The sequence below is a fragment of the Onychostoma macrolepis genome, chromosome 13, assembly GCF_012432095.1.
Source record: "Onychostoma macrolepis isolate SWU-2019 chromosome 13, ASM1243209v1, whole genome shotgun sequence".
In the NCBI taxonomy this organism is placed as follows: domain Eukaryota; kingdom Metazoa; phylum Chordata; class Actinopteri; order Cypriniformes; family Cyprinidae; genus Onychostoma; species Onychostoma macrolepis.
Window position 1 is genome coordinate 25,547,166 of NC_081167.1, and position 22,519 is coordinate 25,569,684.

Consider the following 22,519-nt stretch of genomic DNA (forward strand, 5'->3'; position numbering starts at 1 on the left):
ATACCATTACATTTTTTAAACGATACCAGTGAGTGCATTAACTTTGGCAGCACTAAAAAAACTAAAACTAAAACCAAAATAAACTCTATATTAAAAAATAAAATAATAAATAAAAATGGCAAATGGTATATTATATTGACAGCTTTAGAACCAGCCTAACTAAAACAAAAACTAAACTAAATTGGAAAGACAAAATAATAAAATAGAAATAAAAATCACAACAAATTTTAGTTTATAAAAAAAAGTAATATTATTTTTTAATGTTTGATTTGAGACACTAAAAAGCTGTGCTGTGTATAGGAAAAAGCAACACTACGCTGTGCTGAAAAAAAAAATATTCCATTTAATATTTTAATGATACCAGTTTCACATTTACTTTTGCAGCCCTAAAACACTAAAGCTAAAAATAAATGAATGAATGAATGAAATCAAGTGAAAACGAAACTGGAAAGAGAGATTGACAATAAAATACAATCTAAAAGAAATAAAATCTAAAATAAAAAGCATTTACGCAACTATTAATTATGTCAATATGAGGGTCTTTGCACATCATTTAGGGAGGACTTTTTAGTTTGTTTGTACATATAAAACTACAAAAAAAATGAAATGAAAAGAAAGACGATGAAAAAACAAAGAGAACAGTTCATAGGGAGGGATCCAACTTGTACAAAAGACAAAATTTTAGATATTTAGTTGTTACTTCTGGAAAACAACATCATGCCACATGAGGTCAACCCACACTAAATGATTTCAGTCGCAATTTTATTGATGCACAAAGGCACTGTCACATCATCTTATGCCTGTCAATCACATCGGCACCGAACTCAGTGATCAAGACATCACAGAGCAACAAATGAGCGGTAAAGAGACGCATGATGACAACACGGCATTGTGAATGAAAGCCTGACGCATCTTTCATTGATTATCTTTCTAACCAACCAAAGCATGATTAATCAAACACGCTAATTAAAAATCCAACCGCTTGGCAGGGCGGAACAGAAGCAGTCATCAGGGACTGACTATAAGGTGAATAATGACTCTAATTTACCATGACTTAATTAGAGAACAATACAAAGTGATGTCTGAAGATCTGTGCGGCATGACAGTTGAAGGGGCGGCAGGTGGGAACCTCACGAGACCCTCAGAAGACTGCAAACTCACCAAAACAAAGATACTTCATATGGAACTTACCCTGACTTGACCGACAAACACATTGGCCTCTTCCTCCCTCACAGTCAAGTTTCTAGGTAGAGTGAGGTCGAAGCTGGGGTCGTTGTCATTAACGTCTGTGATGACAATGCTGACAGTGGCCGTGGAAATCTACAAATAAGGACAGATTAATTAAATATCAGCAGGAATTAATTAAATATTTAAGAATGACAAGGTTCCGGATCAACATTCTTGTTGGTCCTGAAACAAAATGATTTTACTATCTTATAAATTATTTTTTAGGTTGGTAAGAGTAATAAATCTTTGGTAAGATACTTGTTGAATGGCAACAAAGAATGATTATGATTTAGGCAGTGTTAACAAAAATTGAATGAAAACATTGTCCTTAACCAAAGTCCAAATGAAAAACCAACAGAAAAAAACTAAAGCTAAACTAGCATATATTTTCATGACTCCAAATGTAAAATAAAATTATTTAATTCAAATTAATTTTAGTTTATTAAAAATAATATAATATAATATAATAATAATAATATAATAGCATTTATTTATTTATTTCTGTTTGGCAAATGGCATATTCTAAAGCTTTACAACCCACCTGACTAAAAACTAAAAAACTAAACTAAATTAGAAAGACAAATTTGTAATAAAATAGAAATAAAACCTAAAAGAAAACTAGCTAATTCATTTGAGTTAATTAAAAAAATATATTATGTTGTAATGTTTAATTTAATGTTCAAGGCACTAAAAAGCAACAACACTAGACAGTGCTGAGAAATAAAATGCCATTAAATATTTTTAATGATACTAGTTCCAGCATTCACTTCTGCAGCCCTAAAACGCTAAAACCTAAACCTTTTTCTTTCTAAAAAAATAAATAAATAAAACATTACTACTAATAATAATTATGATGAAAACTAAAAGCAAACACTAATCTGGAAAGAGAATAAAATAGAAATACTAAATTTATAAAATAAAACCATTTATGCTTTAATATTCATATGAAGGTCTTTGCAGAAAATTTTGGGAGGAATTGTTTGTTTGCTATAAACCTACAAAAGGCACAGTCCTGACAGTTCTACTGAACCCTGGAGTTCAGTGCGCACTTGCTGTCAAACCCTGAACCTTTCACAGCATTCACTCTGACATTCACCCTGCTGCTGTCTGTCAGTCTTTTTTGTTGCCTTTTTAAATATTGAAAATGACTTCTCTGGAAAAAAAAATAGTGTCACCATTTAGTTTCTGACTCTATTCCAGAAACACATTTGTAGAGATGTAATTAAATCATAAGCAATTGAGTTCCTGGGGCTTAAAAGTTTAATAGCACACAGTGATGAATATAAATTCAACCGATCAGTCAAGATCAGCATGTAGAGTTTAAATCCCAGTGGGATGTGCATGAAAAATTAATTCACCCAAAAAAATAAAAAAATAAAAAATAGAAAGGAAAAAAATATATATTCTGGAAAGGGAATTAGGTAGTTATAGATGGAGTTGTTGCTTGGCAAAAACATGTTCAGGTGCACTACATTTTTTTTTTTTTTTACAATTCTGTCAAGAGGCATCGACACCATCAAACACAACACACACACACACACACACACACAGACTGAAGGACAAGTGCAATACGAATGTGCTGAACCCCACTGAAGCCTGTTTGATCTCAAGAATGTGAGCTGCACTGAATATTTCATTAGATATCATTATCATGCTTTAAGAGGTGGAGATCAGGTAAATTACATTGATTAATTAACCGCTTTGCACTTTCTGCGACCATGATCTGAAATGTAAATGATTTAATGGACTTGTTTGACCAGATGAAAGTCATTTTGCTCAATCACGTTGCACAGGGAAAGATGAAGGCATGTCCTTCTGTCTCAAAATGCTTTTAACGTGCCCGTCTTCCTTGAAAACTCCCTCTTCATCGGCTCTACAGATATCAGCCTGTGTTTGATAAATGAGCTTCATGCAGTCATTTAGCACTTCAGCGTTTCTCTGTTTGCTGAAATTCTCTCATTAGAGAAGCTAAGCTGATAACACAAGCAAATGTTCTTTTAAAAAGGTGAACGTGTTTAAACAGGATGTGCATTGAGTCTCATTACAGAACATCCTTGAGGATTTTTTGACAGTAATGACTATGCAAAATGAATAAACTAAGGAATACCAAATTAAATAGAAATACAGAGTTTTTCCCAGTTTTGTTTGTGGTTGCTTTTGTGAAGATATGCACTTAACTTAAAGCAATGTGGCATAAAACATATTATATGAAAGACAAGTTTAGAGGTTGTGAAGAGATCAGACGTTTGAATCTGAGCAGCTGTCAGTCAGTGTTATAGTGCTGATTTTGTGGGATGGGTGCAGACTCACCCCTCCTGGGTGGCCGTCAGATGCCGTGACGATGAGGCGATACTGGTCAACGGTCTCTCTGTCCAGAGGTTTGGCCAGCAGCAGAAGACCTATACTGAACAGACACAAAACACTTTCTTTAAATTTTCCATTTAATTAAATATTTTCTTCTCAATCTTTAGCTGGTCCCACTTTTTATTAGGTGGCCTTAACTATGTACTTACATTTAAATTAATCATTTGGTACAATGCACTTATTGTGTACATACATGTTTTTACACTGTACATATTTTTAAAATACCTATATGTAATTGCATCTGTAATTAATTTCTGTAATTACATTTATAATTACACTGTTGACCCATCCCTTACACCGTAACCCACCCTTAAACCTACCCATACCACCAAACCTGCCCCTAACCTTACCCGTATCCCACCTCAGTAGCAGAAATAGTGTTTTGCAATACAGTATGAACACAATAAGTACATTGTACTTATTTTTTGATGTAAGTACATAGTAGTTTAGGCCACCTAATATAAAGTGTGACCTTTAGCTTTATTTTCTGTCATTTAAAAAAAGTACACAGAGACAACGGGACATAGAGAGAAATAAATATTTTTTTATATTATTTTTTGTAGCTGCACACCCTGAGAAACCAACTACTGCCTTGATCAATATTAGCAAAGAACATCATTGTACATAATATTTCTGTATTGTTTTTCTTTATTATGCCTATGTTTTTATGATATATATATATATTTATCTTGATTGTATTCATTCATACATTTTTTTTTCTTGATTTTATTCATTACTAGCAACTAATACAGTTTTTATTGTTATTGTTTTCTTATCATAATTCTGTATAATTCTTTGGCAATGCTGTATGTAAACACAATCATGTCAATAAATTACTTTAAACTGAACTGAATTGACAAAAAAATAAATTACAGCCAGCAAATAAACAAAACAAAACAAAACAAAACAAAAAAAAACTAATTATGTTTAGTCTATATTGAGGACAGTGATGAATCTTGTTAACTAAATTAAATGAGCATTTTACCCAAACCTGACATTTCTGTCATTTACTCTTTATGTTGTTTCAAACCTCCTTGATTCTTTCCTTCTTACACAGAGGGAGATTTTATGTAGGATGGGGCTCTTCTCCATAAAATGTATGTGGATGGTGAAACATATATTTATATATATCCCAGGGAAAGCAAGAGCTGATAAAATGTAAAAACTGTAACTTGAATGCAATGCAAGTCGCTTTGGATAAAAGCGTCTGCTAAATGCATAAATGTAAATGTAAATGTAAATAAATATATATATATATATATTTAATATGGGGCTTCAAGATGTGTCAAATCAATGATAACAAACATCATTGGGTCTCATAACCCAATCATGATGCACCACATTTGAATATGCTAATATTCAAATAGCACAAATGAGATTTGAGAGTAAAATTGTCAATGCACAACACCTGTTCCACATTCAAGTCTATTGCAGCTATTCAGAGTTATGAATCATACAGGCTATTTTATGACACTTTTAACATGCTTTTATTCATTTGTTTTATCTTGACAGCTTCCACTTTCATTATATAGAAACAAATCAGCATAAACACAATTTTTAGAATAACATGGGGGTGAGTAAATGATGACAGAATGTTCAATTGAACCATAGGTTTAATACTGTGATTATTTTCATCATGATGAGGTAGAACATATACTCAGAACACAGAATGACCTGTAAGATCAGATTTTTGGGTGTGTTTGTGTCGTGACTATAATTTGCATAATTCCTTTGTTGAATCAGCTGCTAAAACAACGCAGATAGTAAATAAACATTGGTATCTACATGTGCAATTCAACAACCAATATCTGTGATCATCCACGCTGAACTGCCGGCCACAGGGAAGCCATTATCGTTTTTAGACCAATAGGATTTCTGCAAATCACCAGGCTCATCCTACAGTGAGCTCACACGAGTGGATGAGGATGGACAGACAAGATCCTGTTAACATTGCAGTCACACACAGCAGAAGAAGCAGGCTGCTGTGCTGCTTGCTCATGTTTGTGTGTGTGTGTGTGTGTGTGTGTGTGTGTGTGTAGAATTATATTCCTCCTCAGTTGACCTCTACAAAAGCGATATTGAACGTGTCCTCTGAAGCCTGTGAAACAGCCGTATAAAACACTTCAGTGACTGGGATTCTCTTTTCTTTCGGCCTCACAAACCTTCTGCCGGCCACATAGCATTCAAGGCAAAGTCTTTAAATTTTAACATCCCTTTTTAATGACTCTTCAACTGTCTTTGCTGTTTCTTCAACAGAAAAAAATAAAATCCTTTGTAAGACAAATCAATGGAGGGTTTTATTTCAGCAGTCACCTCACAAAACCTCTCCACATTTTTACCAGTGACATTACTGATAATATTAATCATCTGTCTCTTTTACTGACTTTAACAGAGAAGAGAAGAGAAGAGAAGAGAAGAGAAGAGAAGAGAAGAGAAGAGAAGAGAAGAGAAGAGAAGAGAAGAGAAGAGAAGAGAAGAGAAGAGAAGAGAAGAGAAGAGAAGAGAAGAGAAGAGAAGAGAAGAGAAGAGAAGAGAAGAGAAGAGAAGAGAAGAGAAGAGAAGAGAAGAGAAGAGAAGAGAAGAGAAGAGAAGAGAAGAGAAGAGAAGAGATGAAGTGATGATGATGCAGTGAAGCATAACGAGATAAAACAAGGTGATACAAGATGTGAAGAGACCTGATGAAATGAGACATGATGAGAAGATAAATGATAAGAAAAGACATGATAAGAAGAGATAAGACCAGACCCGATTAGATTAGACAAGGCAAGGCACAGCAAAGCACGATGAAATGAAGGATGAGAAGACACAAACAAAGCAGAGAACAGACTAGGTGAGGTGAGACAAAAAAAATAAAATACACAAAACAAAAGAACAGATGAAGCGAAAAAAGAAAAACGAGACAAGAGATGTATATAACACTAGTGCTGCCTTTCTGCTCTGATAACTCTTTTGTTACTACTAACAACAGTCATAAGTGTCATTAATAAAACAACTACATGTTACTACTAAATAAAGCCTTTCAAATTCTCACACATTCTTTCCCAAAACCATTCACACTGTAAGCTTGTTTGTGCATTAGTCTTGTCTTCATTCCTCCAATGAGGGATTCTCATGCAGAGAGAGGTGCAGATGTACGTACTGTATAGACCATATGCTATATATGTACTAGATATTTCTGTCCCTAAACTCACGCCATTGGCTGAGTCAATGTTGCTGTTCAAGGTGTACAAACAAATAGAATATTCTGAATTGTAATACAAGATCTGTACATTCTTAATTGATGAGTTTTATTTATTAATGAAAACTTACGTTCGTGAAAGGTTGAAGACCTGCTGCGGGTCACCGCTTTGTATCTGGTAGGTGATGGGATCCAGCTCACGGTCTGTAGCCTGTGAAAATACACTAGTAGTTCAGACAAGTACCGGCTGGTGAAACAAAGTCAATGTAACATAAAATCAATTGCAGGATAACAACACACTTAAATGAAAAGGCCAAGTCTGTTTGAAGGACATGATGAACAAATGTAGAATCAGTGACATTTTACAACATATATAAATTTATAACCCTACACCTTTTCCCAGGATTCCTGCTGATATGCTGTTTTCTGAGTTTGACAGCTCAATTTGTCTGTACACTTTAGTTGTAAAATCATAAAATATTTTATAATAAATTTATAATTATAAAAATCATTTCATATTATCTTATGAAAAAAAGAAATGACTGTGTCAAATATGTGGCCATGTTCAGAATGGATAATTACACAGTCTACTTCAGCAGTATCTTTACTGTGCATTCAGTAGTATGCTAATTTTTTGCATGCACAGAATACCCAGATGACCTACTACATTTATCAAAATGTGCAGTATACAAAAGGGCATAATGCGTGGGATACTGCATCCCACAATGCAATGCATTCAACTTGACCTTCTATTTCCAGTGTATCTGCCAACATCTTTTTTTGGCTCATAATTTGATCAGACTTCAAAGGCTTAGACCGGGCTTCCAACACCTATTGACCCACGAATTTTCAAGACTTTTTCAGTCATTCGTGATTACTGGATAAGAATGTCTGCAAATCATTTAATAGCGATTGCACATACAAATAAAAATTAAAAGTCAATTCCGTTTAGAACATTAATAATAATATATTATATCATAAATAAATAAATATATTATATAAAATATAATAAATTATTATATAATTTATATTATATATTATTATTATTATTATATGATTAATATAATTCTTATTACATTATTATTAAATTAGACATTTCCAGGTCCAGAATTAAGAATTAAAAAATTTCCAGATATTGTTTTTGATATATGTTTTTCATGACCATGTTTAAATACCGTTTAAAAAGTTGTCTGTTTTTAGAATATACTGTATAGTATGCAGTAAAGTATAGGTTAATATTACATTCCAAGTAAAATCTGTGCGTGTACCTGCAGATTCAGCAGTATGGCTCCTATCCTCATGGCCTCGCTGATCTCCAGGTTGTAGGTCTGTAGGGGGAATCGTGGTGGACTCTGATTGTTGGGTGGCAGTACCTCTATGTAGACCGTAGTTATGGAGCTCCTATACGCAGAGTGACAAAGAAAATAAAAGACCGAAGACACCAGCAAACACTCAGAGATGTAACTGATGTAATGAAGTCATATCTGACCTCCTCTCTGTGTCAGGAGCATTGTCTGATGCTCTGACGGTCAGTGCGTAGGAACGGCCGACGGTCAGCGTGACCCCTGGTGCTAACGTGATTCGTCCTGTGCGATTGTTGATGATGAAATCACCTTGATCTCCAGCCAGGATGGCGTATGTGATGAGGCCATTTAAACCAGCGTCAGCGTCCTGAGCTGTCAGCTGAAAGAACAAACAGAGACAGTATTATTTTAAGCCACATTCATTTATTTCACACTGATCTTCATTATCTGTGTGTCAAAACAGTTTGATATTACCCTTCCAAAAAAGTGCTATGATAATGTACTCAGATTTAAATTTATTTAGTTTTTTTAATATCTTTGTGTTAACTAATTTTAAAGAAAATGCACACACAAATAGCAATTTGATTTCGAATCAATAAATTTGTTTAAAACAAAAAAAACTAGAAGCAAAGCAAATTTAAAAAAATCAATAAAATATAAATATTTCACAATAAAAATATGCATAATTTGATCAGACTGCGAAGAGTTAAAATTAGGGATCTCATTCAAATTTAATTTAATTAAAAATCACTGTATAGAGATTGTACCAGAAAATTAACAGAAAAACTAATAGAAAAAAAAAATAATTAAAGGAATAATAAAATAAATAAAATAAATAAAAAAATAAAATATAAAAATATAAATATTATAACATATTACCATATAATTTATTTATTTATTTATCTATCTATTTATTTATTTAATTCCAGGAATTAAGTCTTTCTAAATTGTTTCATTCTTTAAAATGATGGAATGTTTAACTGGTAGTATACTTTACTGAATACCATGGAGCACCTATATTGCATGGCTTAAAAACCATGGTGGTACCATGCTCAAAAGCCTGGTAATTTTTAATTATATTCACACGCCGTTTTCTCATATATTTACAGATGAGGTTTTAGTTCTACTCGTTGAACTTTTTCTTTCTTTAAACTCAACACTCATTACTTTAAATCAACCATAACAGAAAATCCATCCATCCATCCTTATTAAAATGCAGATTAGACTCTCCGTATTAATGAGGTTTAAAAGCAGCATAATATGATTATTCAGGATAAATTCTCAAACACAAAGGTACAGATCAAAGACTAAACACTTTTGATTAGGTTCAAAGACGCGCATTTAGATGTAAACACTTTACTCCGAACATTATCATCTTTAAAAGCACCGGGGCAATAAATACACTTTAAGGGTAATTAATTCAAAGTCCTGCTAATAAGAAAGCGCCACCTCCATCCACGGCTCTCATTATTGAGAAAACTCTCCAGAAGCACTGATCCGTACCACCGTGCCTTAGCTGCTTGGAGTGCTGAGCTAAGGAAAAAAATTCACACACACACACTCACTTGAGGGCAGCAAATATGGCTTGTAAAACACATCCAAGTGGCCCGGCTGACCTAGCTGTGACCTGTGACCTCATTTCAGTAGGATCTGAGCAGCTAGTTATTTCAAGAGAAACTACAGGCCTTTATGTGACTGATTTTCCTTTGAATCGCGACCCAGCCGTGACAGAATGAGACAAACACAGGCGGAGCAGAACATGAGCAGAGAGCCAAAATAAAGCTGAGAGAATCGTTACTGAGAGAGAGTGAATATGCCATAGCCTGAGGGACAGAAAAGCACACATTATGTTCACTTTATATCATTTTGCCCCACTTTTTGTCAGCCCACCATGTCTACACAAGCCACTTTCACAATGCAGATGAAAATAGTTGTCATTTGCCTTCTGAGAGCTTAATGCTAGTCTATAAAAGCAGAGTTTGGCTATTTACAGGAGTGTCAACTGCGTTTTACGACCAAATACACAACCTAAAAATTACAGAATAAGCTGCATTATGTTTATAGATCAAACTAAACAGGTTGTTGAACTGATGTACATAGATGTATTTGTCACTCACAAAATGTTGCAAATGGAAGAGACAGAATGAGAGCGACAGATGGACAGGTCATCTGAACAAATCAGTGTTGGGAAAGCTACTTTGAAACTGAATAATTTAAAGCAATTTAATTATGGAAAAGCTACTTACTAAAAGCTTGGATAAAGCTAAAAAAGTAGTTAGCTACACAAGAAGCTACTAAGATGAAAAGTTAAATATAATCAAACTATTAATTGGGGAATACTATATTCATGAACGTATACACTCAGCCTTTAATTTACACTAATATAGAACTAATAAAACTAAAACTAAAAAAGACAATTATTTGGAAAGTTATTGATGGAGAGCAGCACTTAAATCATGAAATATTTCACAATAAAAATATGCAAAGACTTGTATCAACTGAATGAATCTCTCAATAATTTTTGCATGCTACCTTTTCTTTTTTTTTTTTTCTTTTCGAAAAAGTAGTTTGTTACTCTAAAGGCTGTATTGTTGAAAGCACTGTGACAACTAAAACATGCAGTTAAGTTAGAAACTTTGCAATTTTTAGAACAAGCTATTTACCAACACTGGAACAAAACAACTCAAAAGCCAAAGTAAACATAAAAATATATACAAATTATTCACAATACACCCAGGGGAGAAAAATGATATTTAGGCATTTGAATGGGGTTCAGTAAGTCTGGTTAAAGATGTAAACAGATCACAGTATGACTCACTGCAGTTCATTAGCTGCGGTTCATATGATCTGGTTCCTCTTTAAAAAGTTGCTTTATTGCCTGCTCTCCTTTGTGTTCATTTAGCTGAATGGCTGTTTGCTTAATTTTTCAATGCATTTTTCACATATTTCATCAGAAAAAAAAATTCCCAAACGCTGTTGAGTCAAATTCAATAATTTGACTAGAATCTTCAGTTATTAATGAAACAAACATAGTGCCGAGTTCATTTCACACTCCAAATCACATTTAGAGTTCTCAACAAACACTCCGCTATGAATAAATGATTCATAAAATGGCTCTTGGTGAGTAAAGTGAGTGTTTCTGAGCTGTAGTGCTGTGTCCTCACCTGCAGGACGGTCTCTCCGGGCAGCATGTTAGTGAAGATCTCCACACTGTAGGACACCTGACTGAAAGTGGGTGTGTTGTCATTCGCATCGATGACCAGGATGTCCACCGTCACGGGTCTGCTCTGTTGAACACCATCAGATACCACCAGCTTTGGGGGGAAAATGAGTAAATAAATAATTATACAAAAATTTTTATAATTAAAAAATTATAAACATTTTTTTTTTTCTTTTTGAACATGTCAGTTCATCATTGGCTTGATTTATACATTTCTGATGTATAAATATTTGATCCGTCTATCTATCTATCTATCTATCAGTGCTGTCAAATAGATTAAATCACATGTAAATATACACAGTACCCACGCATATATTATGTAAACAAAAATTATTAATCACATGATTAGTCGTGTGACAGCACTATATACAAAATTTAAGTTTTATATTTTTTATATAATATAGCATAGAATTGCTCGACTTAGAAATTATAAAAGTCGAATGATTTAATAATTAAGATGATTTATTATTTTATATCTTATCTTATATGTTATCCTAATAAACATTATATTAAAAAATTACATTTTAATTACATTTTTAAACAAAATTTGATTGTAAAATATAAAATATTATGTAACTAATGCAATTATATAATTTGACATAACTTCTAAATGATAAAATTACAATTTAACTTATTCATGACTTATTCATCACTCTAAAAAAAAAAAAAAAGGTGCTATATAGCACTAAAAGTGGTTCTTTGGCTTGCAATCATAGGGGAACCACTTTTGGTGCTTCAGTGGTTCTTCAGCAGTTCTTTGGCATGACTGAGGGGCTATATTGCACCGCTACCATATACAGAACCTGTTAAGCTCCTGTATGGTTCTTCAGCGGTTCTTTGGGGTGATTAAGGTGCTATATAGCACCACTGCCATACAATGAACCTCTTAAGCTCCTTTAAAGGTTCTTTACAAGCCAAAGAACCACTGTTGGTGCTGTTTAGCACCATTTTTGTTGAAGAAATACAATGCAATATGGAACCTCTTATGGTTCTACATAGCACCATTTGATAAAGGTGCTGTATAGCACCTTTAAAGATATGGTGATATATAGCACCAAAAGTGGTTACCCTATGATTACGAGCCAATAACCACATTTAGTGCTATATATCACCATTTTTCTAGAGTGGTATATCTTATATTGTTTAATTAAATAACAAATCCAACGTTATTATTTATTATGCTATATATTTTAAGCATAAACTTCTATGCAAATATTATATACTTAATATAATTATGTATAATTTGACATTATACAGTAACTTCATGATTTATTCTTATATATATTTTGCAGTTTTACTGGAAATCAAGATTTTTTTCTGCATATTGCTTTAGAATAGACCTGCTTATTTGATTTGATCTGCATCTGAGATATAGCACAGCATGTGGGCATGTTCATACAACAAATTCTCAGTATTATAGGACAGCTTACAAATGTTATCGGCTAAAACTGCCACAGCAAACATTTGTCCAGAGTCTCCCACTGCACTCCTTTCAAAGGCACTCAAAGTGCTGAGCTAGCAGCCATTGGTTACTCCGTTGTTCCTTGGCTTGCATTTCCATGAGCTTTTCCCCCAGAGAATCGTGGCAGTAAATGTGGATCAAAGCCCAGCGGTTCCTCAGTTTGAGCAGGAGAGGAGAGCTTTGCATACGTAAACATTGCGTTGGAGAACAGCTCCAGGCCAGCAGGATCTCCAGAGTGGTTTGGTCTATATCCAGGTGGACTTTCATTAGCCCTAGGCAGGCTGACCGCTCGAGTGTGCCGTTATTAGACACTCGCTGTTACCGACCACTCGCTGGGTTTGACCTTAAGGAGTGTATGGCTGCTGATTCTTGGAGATCTTTCAGCTGCTTGGCGTCTGCTATATAGCAGAGTTATGCGTTTTCAGTTCAGTTAGTGGGATATGGAGGACTTTTGTTTTGGAATAGCAAAATTATGGAATTAATTTTTAAATAGAAATTAGACTGAAGTATGAATAGTGAATAATGTTTATGCCATCTATTTCCACTGATATGGCCAATCAAATATCATATAATGGAATTAATAAATGATGACAGAATTAATGCACAGAAGGTGTAAATAATAAGGACTAAAAATAATGATGATGAGAACAGTAATAATAACAACAAAAACAAAAACATCATCATCATTATCAACAACAACAATAATAACTAGTATTATTATTATTAAAAAAATAATATTATATAAAATAAAATAGATGTTTCAGTGTTACTTTAGCATAATAGACATATAATAGACATACTATTATAGTTTGTATTGATGTTTTTAATGAGTTAACAATTTTGTTTTCATTGTAATTTTAGTTAAATTTAGGGATTTTAATTTTAGTAATTTTTTTAATTTAATTTCAGTTAGTTTTAGTTATTTTAGTGCATGAAGTTAAACTAAATGAAAATGAGAAATGGTGCCTTGTCAACTAGTAATTTTTATATTTAATTTAATTTTATTATAATTTTTTTTATGATTTTAGTTTTAGTTAACTGTTGCAACCCTGGTAAGTTCAGCTCTACCGTAAGCACTGTCTATCTGTTCTCTACGTAAGTCGGTCTATCTGTTCCACAATGCCCTTCAAAACGATGAAAGAGTACATCAGATTAGTAGTCTCAAAGCTGCACGTATTCAATCAAACACAATCAAAAGGCATATTATGGTACAGCAATAAAAAGAGAAATTGAAGAGACAGAATAAAGTGTGAGTCCAAGACAGCATGAAAGACAGTGTCATAGGATTTCTCAGTGATCAAAAACTTCACTTTTTCCTTACAATAACTTCCACCACAAAACACATCTCAGCGTCTGCCTCAGAAAATTGCAGCCCTGTTTCTGTCATTTAAAGAGCATTTTTACCCAGTTTCCCCTCTGTGTGCCTGGCCCTAATGGATTTTGAATACACAATGAAAGTACCAAATTGAATAAACAAAAAACAAGGCTAAAAAACATGCGCTCAGAAAAACCCACATATTAGAAACTCCCAGAGGAAGTAGCTCAGGAGACCTCAGGAGAAGTCTCACTTGTATTTCATTTAAGATCTCCTCTGAAACTCAAGAGGAGAAACATGTGAGATTACTGACATGCAGGAGACTTAAGCATCAGTGTCCATTTGCTCTCCATTTACTGTCTTTGTTGTCGAGAAGAAACAACTGAGAAATTAAAGAGATCTAAGTTTCGATTTTTATTTCCAGCTGGTTGTGCTGAATGAGAGAGGGAGGATCAGAGGATGAGGGGAAGGAGAAAGGTGTTTGTCAGTTAAAGGGAGGCAGTAGAGTCGTGATGGGAATTCAAACTTTGGTCTGTCAGAGGATCAACTGTCCAGCTGAACCCTCGAGACAGGCCGCGTGTGAATGATGTGACCGCTCACAGCCAAAAAGGACACACTGCATAAACAATTCACCCTCACTCCAAAACCAGACTCAGTTCAGACAAACATACAATTTTGTCACCTTTTACTTCACTTTTTTGGAGCTTGAGAGCCCCTGGTCATCATTCACTTTCAGTTTATGGAATAGAGCTGCTCAATCATTCTGCTAAACATCTTCTTTTGCGTTCCATACTCTTCTTCACTGATATCTATAGTTCCATGAAGTACCTTTAAAAATCATGGAACCTTTCCATTACACAAAATGTTGAAAGAAAAAAGAAACAACGGTTCTTATAAGAGTTGTTCACTGAAAATTTTTTTGGGGAACGTCTCGGTTACGTATGTAACCCTCGTTCCCTGAAGGAGGGAACGGAGACGTCACGTCGGATGACCGATGGAATTGGGATCTCGCCAGAGAAACCAATCCACTTCGAGTGTAACTAAACGAATCGATGGACATTGACATGCGATTATTGCATCCAGCTGCCGCTGATCACAGTGTGAGTATAAGAGGCAGCAGGTGCACCGCATTAATTCATGCTGAGGAGCCGAGCCGGTGACCAGGCAGCTCAGCAGTGGTACAGCGACTGTGGCGATGGGACGTGACGTCTCTGTTCCCTCCTTGAGGGAACGAGGGTTACATACGTAACTGAGACTTTCCCTTTCAGTCGGTCACTCTGAGTCACGTCGGATGACCGACGAAATTGGGATCCCTACCAAAGCGCCACAGGAGCTGCCCCCTCCAGCTCCCTGTGTAGGCCTCCTGATCCTTCCTATAAGGCAGACGATAGGACCGGGCTCTACACAGAGAAGGTCAACTACTGCAGTTCCTCGAGCAACCCAGACAGTAGGACTTGGATAACACTGGGAAAGCGTGCCCTTCCAACCGGAAGAGGCACACTGTGGAGTCACCTCCTCCCAGAGGGGGTTAAGTGACATTACTCATGTGAAGTAACCCCGTAGGGCCCTATTGCACATGGAAGTCTCTGAGATGGCTCAGGCTGCATCATTTAGAGACAGCACAACATGGTCTGCCAGGGAACACGGCCCTAGTAAGTGTACCATGGAATATACACATGGGATCCCAACAGGGTCACTCATATGGGCACTAGCCTCACACCAGATTTCAAGAATTCATTGGCTGAAGGCCTGACACTGGACGCTCCGCCACATCTGGCCGCCAGAGTGCTGGAGGACTCGACAGGGTTTGCCCAGTCAGGGAACTCTCTAGAGAATTTAGGCGTTAAGGCCCGACTCTGAACCGGGCCTCTCAGTGCCACTACCCGTTTGAGGTGAGAACACAGAAGGAAACCGGTTCAACACGCAGGCTATAGAACCTTGCAAACGTGTTAGGAGTCGCCCAGCCCGCAGCCCTACAGATGTCTACTAGCGAGGCACCACGAGCCAGTGCCCAGGACAGTTAGACCTGACGAATACTTACAGGCCCGTGAGGGGAGAAACGGGTTAGAGGTCTGCATTCCCGTGGCTCTACCAGATTTCTTGCAACGCGGGATTAAATTCCCGAATAAAACGCGGTAGCGGTCGGTAACTCTGGTGTAATTTGAACGGGAGCGGGCAGTTTAACAATATCCTGTTCCCGATGTCCTTTCAGAACAGCATATCTGCACTTTATTCTCATTGAACACCGGTACAGCCTGCACTCAGGACTGTTATGCACGTGCTGCACGCATGAACCATTGCTCTCTGCGTCACGCATTTCATTTACGGGGTATGTGCACGCAACATGTGCATAACGGTCCTCAGAGCAGGTTTTAGCCTACCGGTGGTGAAAGAACAGGCAGGTTGTCGATGAGTGACAGAGCAGAATAAGGATGGAGCAAAGTGAGGATGCGCTGTCCTTGAATAACTTTCAATTCGGTTTTGTTTATATTTTGCTTAGCCTATAATTTTAAATGACAGGTGTCATATTTATTGATTTATTTTTCTCTGCGATGCTTTTCCTACTGTGTTAACAGCAAAATGTTAAACTTTAGTATTTTGACAAGACGAATAAAATAACTAATAGGCTATTTTTGTACAACCTACATTTTTTTTTTTCTCTGCGACACTTTTTCCTATTGTGTTGTAAATGTTAAACGAATTGTATCCTGACAAGACGAATAAAAAAAAAAAAATGTCCTACTATGTTGGTAGCAAAATGTTAAATGAATTTTATGTTTAACATTTTGCTAAATGAATTTTATGTCTTAAGACACAAAATTCGTTTAACATTTTGCTGTCAATAAAGTCAAGACCCTTGACAAGACGAATAAAATAACAAATACAAATTTGTGCAGACTACACGTTTATTTGTTAGCTCTCTTTCTTTTAGTAGAGGAAATTTAAATGTGAGATTCTGGAAACGAGATCTAAATTTAGCGGGAATGGTCGGGTCGGGAAGAAAATTATTCTACGCGGACAGCAGGTGAACAAAGAGTGAATATATCGTGGGAGCGGGTGGGTGTAGAATAAAACCTCGCAGGAGCGGGACTAAAAAAACAGTCCCGCGCAGACCTCTAACATGGGTCACCCCGCAGGGTGGTAGCGGCTGTTGGACACAGTTGCATGGCCACAGACCACTCCACCGAGGGGATGCCCACGTACCACAAAGCGGCCCCACCATCGAGGTTGGTGAGGGCGGAGGAGCCACAAGATTTGTTTCGGGTAGTAAAAGGTGCCTTCCACAATCTTGTGAGCTCCTCATGCACTTCCAGGAAGAATGGCACCGGAGGGGGGCGCTGAGAACCAGTGCGACCCCCACCGAGAAACCATTCATCCAGCCTCGAAGGATCGGACCCGGTGATGGATTCCACACGAGCCTTGGGTGTGGTCAGGAAATGACCACACCCAAAAACGCATGGGTGATAAGACATCTTTAAAAAGATGCAATCACCCGTGTTGCTCTTTTAGAGAAATTGCTCTTTTAGTGCTGAAGCACGCAGCGGAGCTGGCCACCGCACACTCCTGGTGTGGATGTCTGCACGAAGACGATCTTTTTTTCTCTCCCGTGCGACCGCGACCACCGCTGCTGCGCCTTAACGCCCGCACTCGTCTTTCAGCAATCACTCGAGGAACAGGAGAGCAGTAGTGATACACCATCCTTTCGATTCACATCCGAATCGAAAGGATAAATTAATGCGGTGCACCTGCTGCCTCTTATACTCACGCTGTGATCAGCGGCAGCTGGATGCAATAATCGCATGCCAATGTCCATTGGCTCGTTTAGTTACATTCGAAGTGGATTGGTCTCTCTGGCGAGATCCCAATTTCGTCGGTCATCCGACGTGACTCGGAGTGACCGACTGAAAGGTGCACAACATTTTTTAAAAGTTTTTAAAAGTGCACAAAATAAAGAAAATCATACAGGTTTTTAACAAGATGCGATGAGTAAATGATAACAGAATTTCTTATTTGAGTGAACTTCAGCATTAAAAACACACTGCAGGGAAGTGGACTTTAATTAAGTTGGTCTCTCTCCAGGCCTAATAACTCTACAGCTAATTTCCTTTCATGTTTTTGCTACAGTCTGTTTGTTCTTTATAAAAGAAAACATATTGAATGTGATTGGGCCTCTGTTTTGTGCTGATAATCAGACTATTGTTAAGCCTTTCAAATGGATTAACACTTATTATCAGAACCTAAATCATCATGACTTGGCAGTGAGCAGGGGCGTGTCCAGGCTAGTGCAATGTGATTGGCCCTCCCAAAATTCTAAAGCACGATTGGCCAAAGCTGGTGGCCTATGTCATAAAGCTGCTTTAAATGGCTACCCATGAAAGTTCTGAGTTTAGTTTGAGCAAACTCTGGTTTTTCAGGTTCAAGAAGATATATCAGGGTTGCCAGATTTTCACGACAAAACCCTTCCTATTGTTTATTAAGAGCTAACCCAAAACTAGCCCAATAAAAATTGTGTTCTGGGGGTTTTTTGGTGGGGTTCCCCTGGTAAAATTCAGCTTTTTGGGGCTAAATATTACATTATTGGGGTCGCTTAAACCCGTGGCAACAGTGTTAAAGTATGTTAAAGTGTTAATTCTGCAGGAAAACCGTGGACTTGAAATATATATATATATATATATATATATATATATATATATATATATATATATATACGAAGAGTTCAGATGCAAAGCCTCTAAGTGCCGTCTGAAGTTTTCTTCTAAAATTAGCATTTTTATCAGGCTCCTATATTTATGTTCAGTTATTTAATTTTAATTGCATAGAAAAGGACCTATACATTGGTATTAGAGAAAAAATTACTGAACCTAAACATAGCAGCCTGATAAAAATGCTCATTTTAGAAGAAAATTTCAGATGGCATTTAGAGGCTTTTGCATCTGAACTCTTCGTATATATATATATATTAGGGCTGGGACAATAAATCGATGCAGAATCGATTCCTGGATCGATTCTGATTGTTTCCAAATCCTTACACATACTTGAACCTAAAATAATAATTCTTAAAATTCGAAAAGCGAATTAATCTTCTTCATGAGCATTTCAATGTGCAGATACAAAATAAATTAGGGTGTCATCTGCTGTTAAAATCTAATCTCAGAATCAATTCCAGAGGAATTGCGATACATTCGGAAAAGCATCGATTTATTGTCCCAGCCCTACTATATATATATATATATATATATATATATATATATATATATATATATATATATATATATATATACACACACACACACACACACACATATATACACATACAGGTGCATTTAAAAAAAATATATATATCATGAAAAAGTTCAAATATTTTATACTTATACTTATTTCAAAAAGTGAAACTTTCATACATTCTAGATTCATTACATGTAAAGTGAAACATTTCAAAAGTTTTTGATGATTAGAGCTTACAGCTCATGAAAGTCAAAAATCCAGTATCTCAAAATATTAGTATATTTACATTTGAGTTTCATTAAATGACCATCCCTACAGTATAAATTTCGGGTATCTCTTGTTCTTTGAAACCACAATAATGGGGAAGACTGCTGACTTGCCAATGGTCCAGAAGACAATAATTGACACCCTCCACAAAGAGGGTAAGTCACAGAAGCTCATTACTGAAAGGGGTAGCTGTTCACAGAGTGCTGTATCAAAGCATATTAAACACAAAGTTGACTGGAAGGAAGAAATTGGGTAGGAAAAGGTGCACAAGCAACAGGGATGACCGCAAGCTTGAGAATACTGTCAAGCAAAGCCGATTTAAACACTTGGGAGAACTTCACAAGGAGTGGACTGAAGCTGGAGTCAGTGCATCAAGAGTCACCACGCTCAGATGTCTTCAGGAAAAGGAAACAGAAACAACGTCAGAAGCATCTTACCTGGGCTAAGGAGAAAAATAACTGTACTGTACTGTTAACTCAGTGGTCCAAAGTATGGTAACTGTACTGTTGCTCAGTGGTCCAAAGTCCTCTTTTTTGATAAAAGTAAATTTTGCATTTCATTTGGAAATCAAGGTCTGGAGTCTGGAGGAAGACTGGAGAGGCACAGAATCCAAGCTGCTTGAAGTCCAGCGTGAAGCTTCCGAAGTCAGTAATTATTTTGGGTGCCGTGACGTCTGCTGGTATCGGTCCATTGTGTTTTATCAAGTCCAAAGTCAATGCAGCTGTCTACCAGGAGATTTTGGATCACTTTATGCTTCCATTTACTGACAAGCTTTTTCCAGCAGGACTGTACCTGCCCACAGTGCCAAAACCACTCCAAGTGGTTTGCTGACCATGATATTACTGTGCTTGATTGGCCAGCCAACATGCCTTACCTGAACCCCATATGGAATCTATGGGATATTTTCAAGAGAAAGATGAGAAACAGTCGATGCAACAATACAGATGAGCTGGAGGCTCAATAGTGCCTCAGCAGTGCCACAGGCTGATCACTTCCATGTCACACCTCACTGATGCTGTCATTTGTGCTAAAGGACCCCTGACCAAGTATTGAGTGCATAAATGAACATACTTTAAAGAACTTGAACTTTTCTGTTTTGCAAATCCTTTTTTTGGTTGATCTTAGGACATATTCTAATATTTTGAGATACTGGATTTTTGACTTTCATGAGCTGTAAACCATTTTTTTTTTTTAAATGTCTTACTTTACATGTAATGAATCTAGAATATACTGTATGAAAGTTTAATTTTTAAATAAGTTACAAAAAAGAACTTTTCACAATATTCTATTTTTGAGATGCACCTGTATGTATGTATGTATATATATATATATATATATATATATATATATATATATATATATATATATATACATATATATATATCCGTTTGTGCTAGCTAAGGACATACATTATATATATATATATATATATATATATATATATATATATATATATATACTGTATATACATATATACACCATTACCCTGACATAAAATTATTAAATTATTCAGACTTCATCTTGCCTACTTCATCCCAAACTGAAACTGAAATCCCCAACTGAAAGTTATCTCGATATGTCACTACAGTGAATGTCCACGAAACAAAGACCATCTCTCAGATTAAACAGTGATCAAAACACTGCGCTCAAATGTTCCTCCTGTGATCCAGCTGCCTTTTTAACTGCTCCTTGGAGATGAGGGATTCTGGAAAGATCAGAGACACTTGAGCCTAAATCTCAGATCAATAGATACGATCGATGGACAGAGTCCTGAAGAGGCACTTCACATACTCAACAAACAGCATAGTTTCAATCACTTTGTTTTGTTCATCACAGCAAACTGTTGTCATGCTGAGACTTGATGTTTGAGACAGAAAAATTCATCTTAAAGTAAGAACATTCCCTGTTGTTAATAAATTAGATGCTCCTCATGCCAGAGGAGTCCCACAGGGCAGATCGTGACTCACACAGGGTCTCAGAAGAGCAGTAAATAATCTCAAGAGGACAGAAGACTGAAGACACTGAAGCGACCAGTCATTCATTTTCAATGAGATAAGAGACATGAGTGACAGGGACTCTAGCTAAACGCAGTGTGTGTTCCAGACAGTTAAAATATTGTCTTAATTTAATAGTTACAATTGATTTTTTGGGAGGGGGGTTAAATGCAGAAATCTAAAGATTTTATCATATGAACAATTTTTAATGATGAGAATAATTTTACCAGCAAGTGCTAATTGTATTTTTATACATTTACAGATCGGAAATATTTAAACTGAAATTTTTGCTGATATATCAAATTAAAATCTCAATAAAATGCACATATTATACATATTTTTTCTTTATATATTAAAATGCATTTAAACATATTTTATAATTTAAAAATGCAATTTTCATACATGATATATAGCATTAATATCTTTAATTTAGGTTGATTTAAATATTAATTACTGACCTTTTTCCTCTAATATACATTAATAAATTACATTGATACAGAAATGAGAATCACCCCCAATAATAATTTTTCATAGGTTTTCAAATAGGTAAATGCACTGTAAAACATAAAAAGCTGCGAAAACTTAAAAGTTTAAGGCAACCAGCTTCAGCAGATTTTTGAGTTTTCTCAGCTTGTTGAGAAAGTTGAGAAAACTCAAAAATCTCCTACAAAAACAAGTCGAGAAAACTCAAAAATCTGCTGAAGCTGGTTGCCTTAAACTTTTAAGTTTTCTCAAATTTTTATTTTTTACAGTGTGTGTGCACAGTATGTTTGTGTGTGTCACGTACCGTTAAAGTGTAGTTGGTCTGTATCTCTCGGTCCACTGGTTTCAGTAGAGTAAGGTAGCGTGTGATACCAGCAGACGTGATGGAGAAGATGGACGTGTAGTCATTCAGAGTGATCTTCAACTGAGGATCTTTTGTCTTCACAAAACAAACAAAGTTGAGAGGTCAAATGCAGCAT

The 22,519-nt window shown here is 35.9% G+C and overlaps 1 protein-coding gene across 1 annotated transcript in view; it reads right to left on the reverse strand.

Moving 5' to 3' along the window:
* The window catches only part of pcdh15a (protocadherin-related 15a), a 231,551-nt gene that overhangs the window by 96,029 nt on the left and 113,003 nt on the right, over positions 1–22,519 (reverse strand). The window contains exons 14-20 of the mRNA XM_058796177.1: positions 22,345–22,479; positions 11,238–11,387; positions 8,259–8,452; positions 8,038–8,170; positions 6,901–6,980; positions 3,538–3,631; positions 1,192–1,320 (exon numbers count right to left, since the gene is read on the reverse strand). Of these exons, the coding sequence (XP_058652160.1) occupies positions 1,192–1,320; positions 3,538–3,631; positions 6,901–6,980; positions 8,038–8,170; positions 8,259–8,452; positions 11,238–11,387; positions 22,345–22,479 (915 nt within the window). The remainder of the gene's footprint in view (positions 1–1,191; positions 1,321–3,537; positions 3,632–6,900; positions 6,981–8,037; positions 8,171–8,258; positions 8,453–11,237; positions 11,388–22,344; positions 22,480–22,519) is intronic.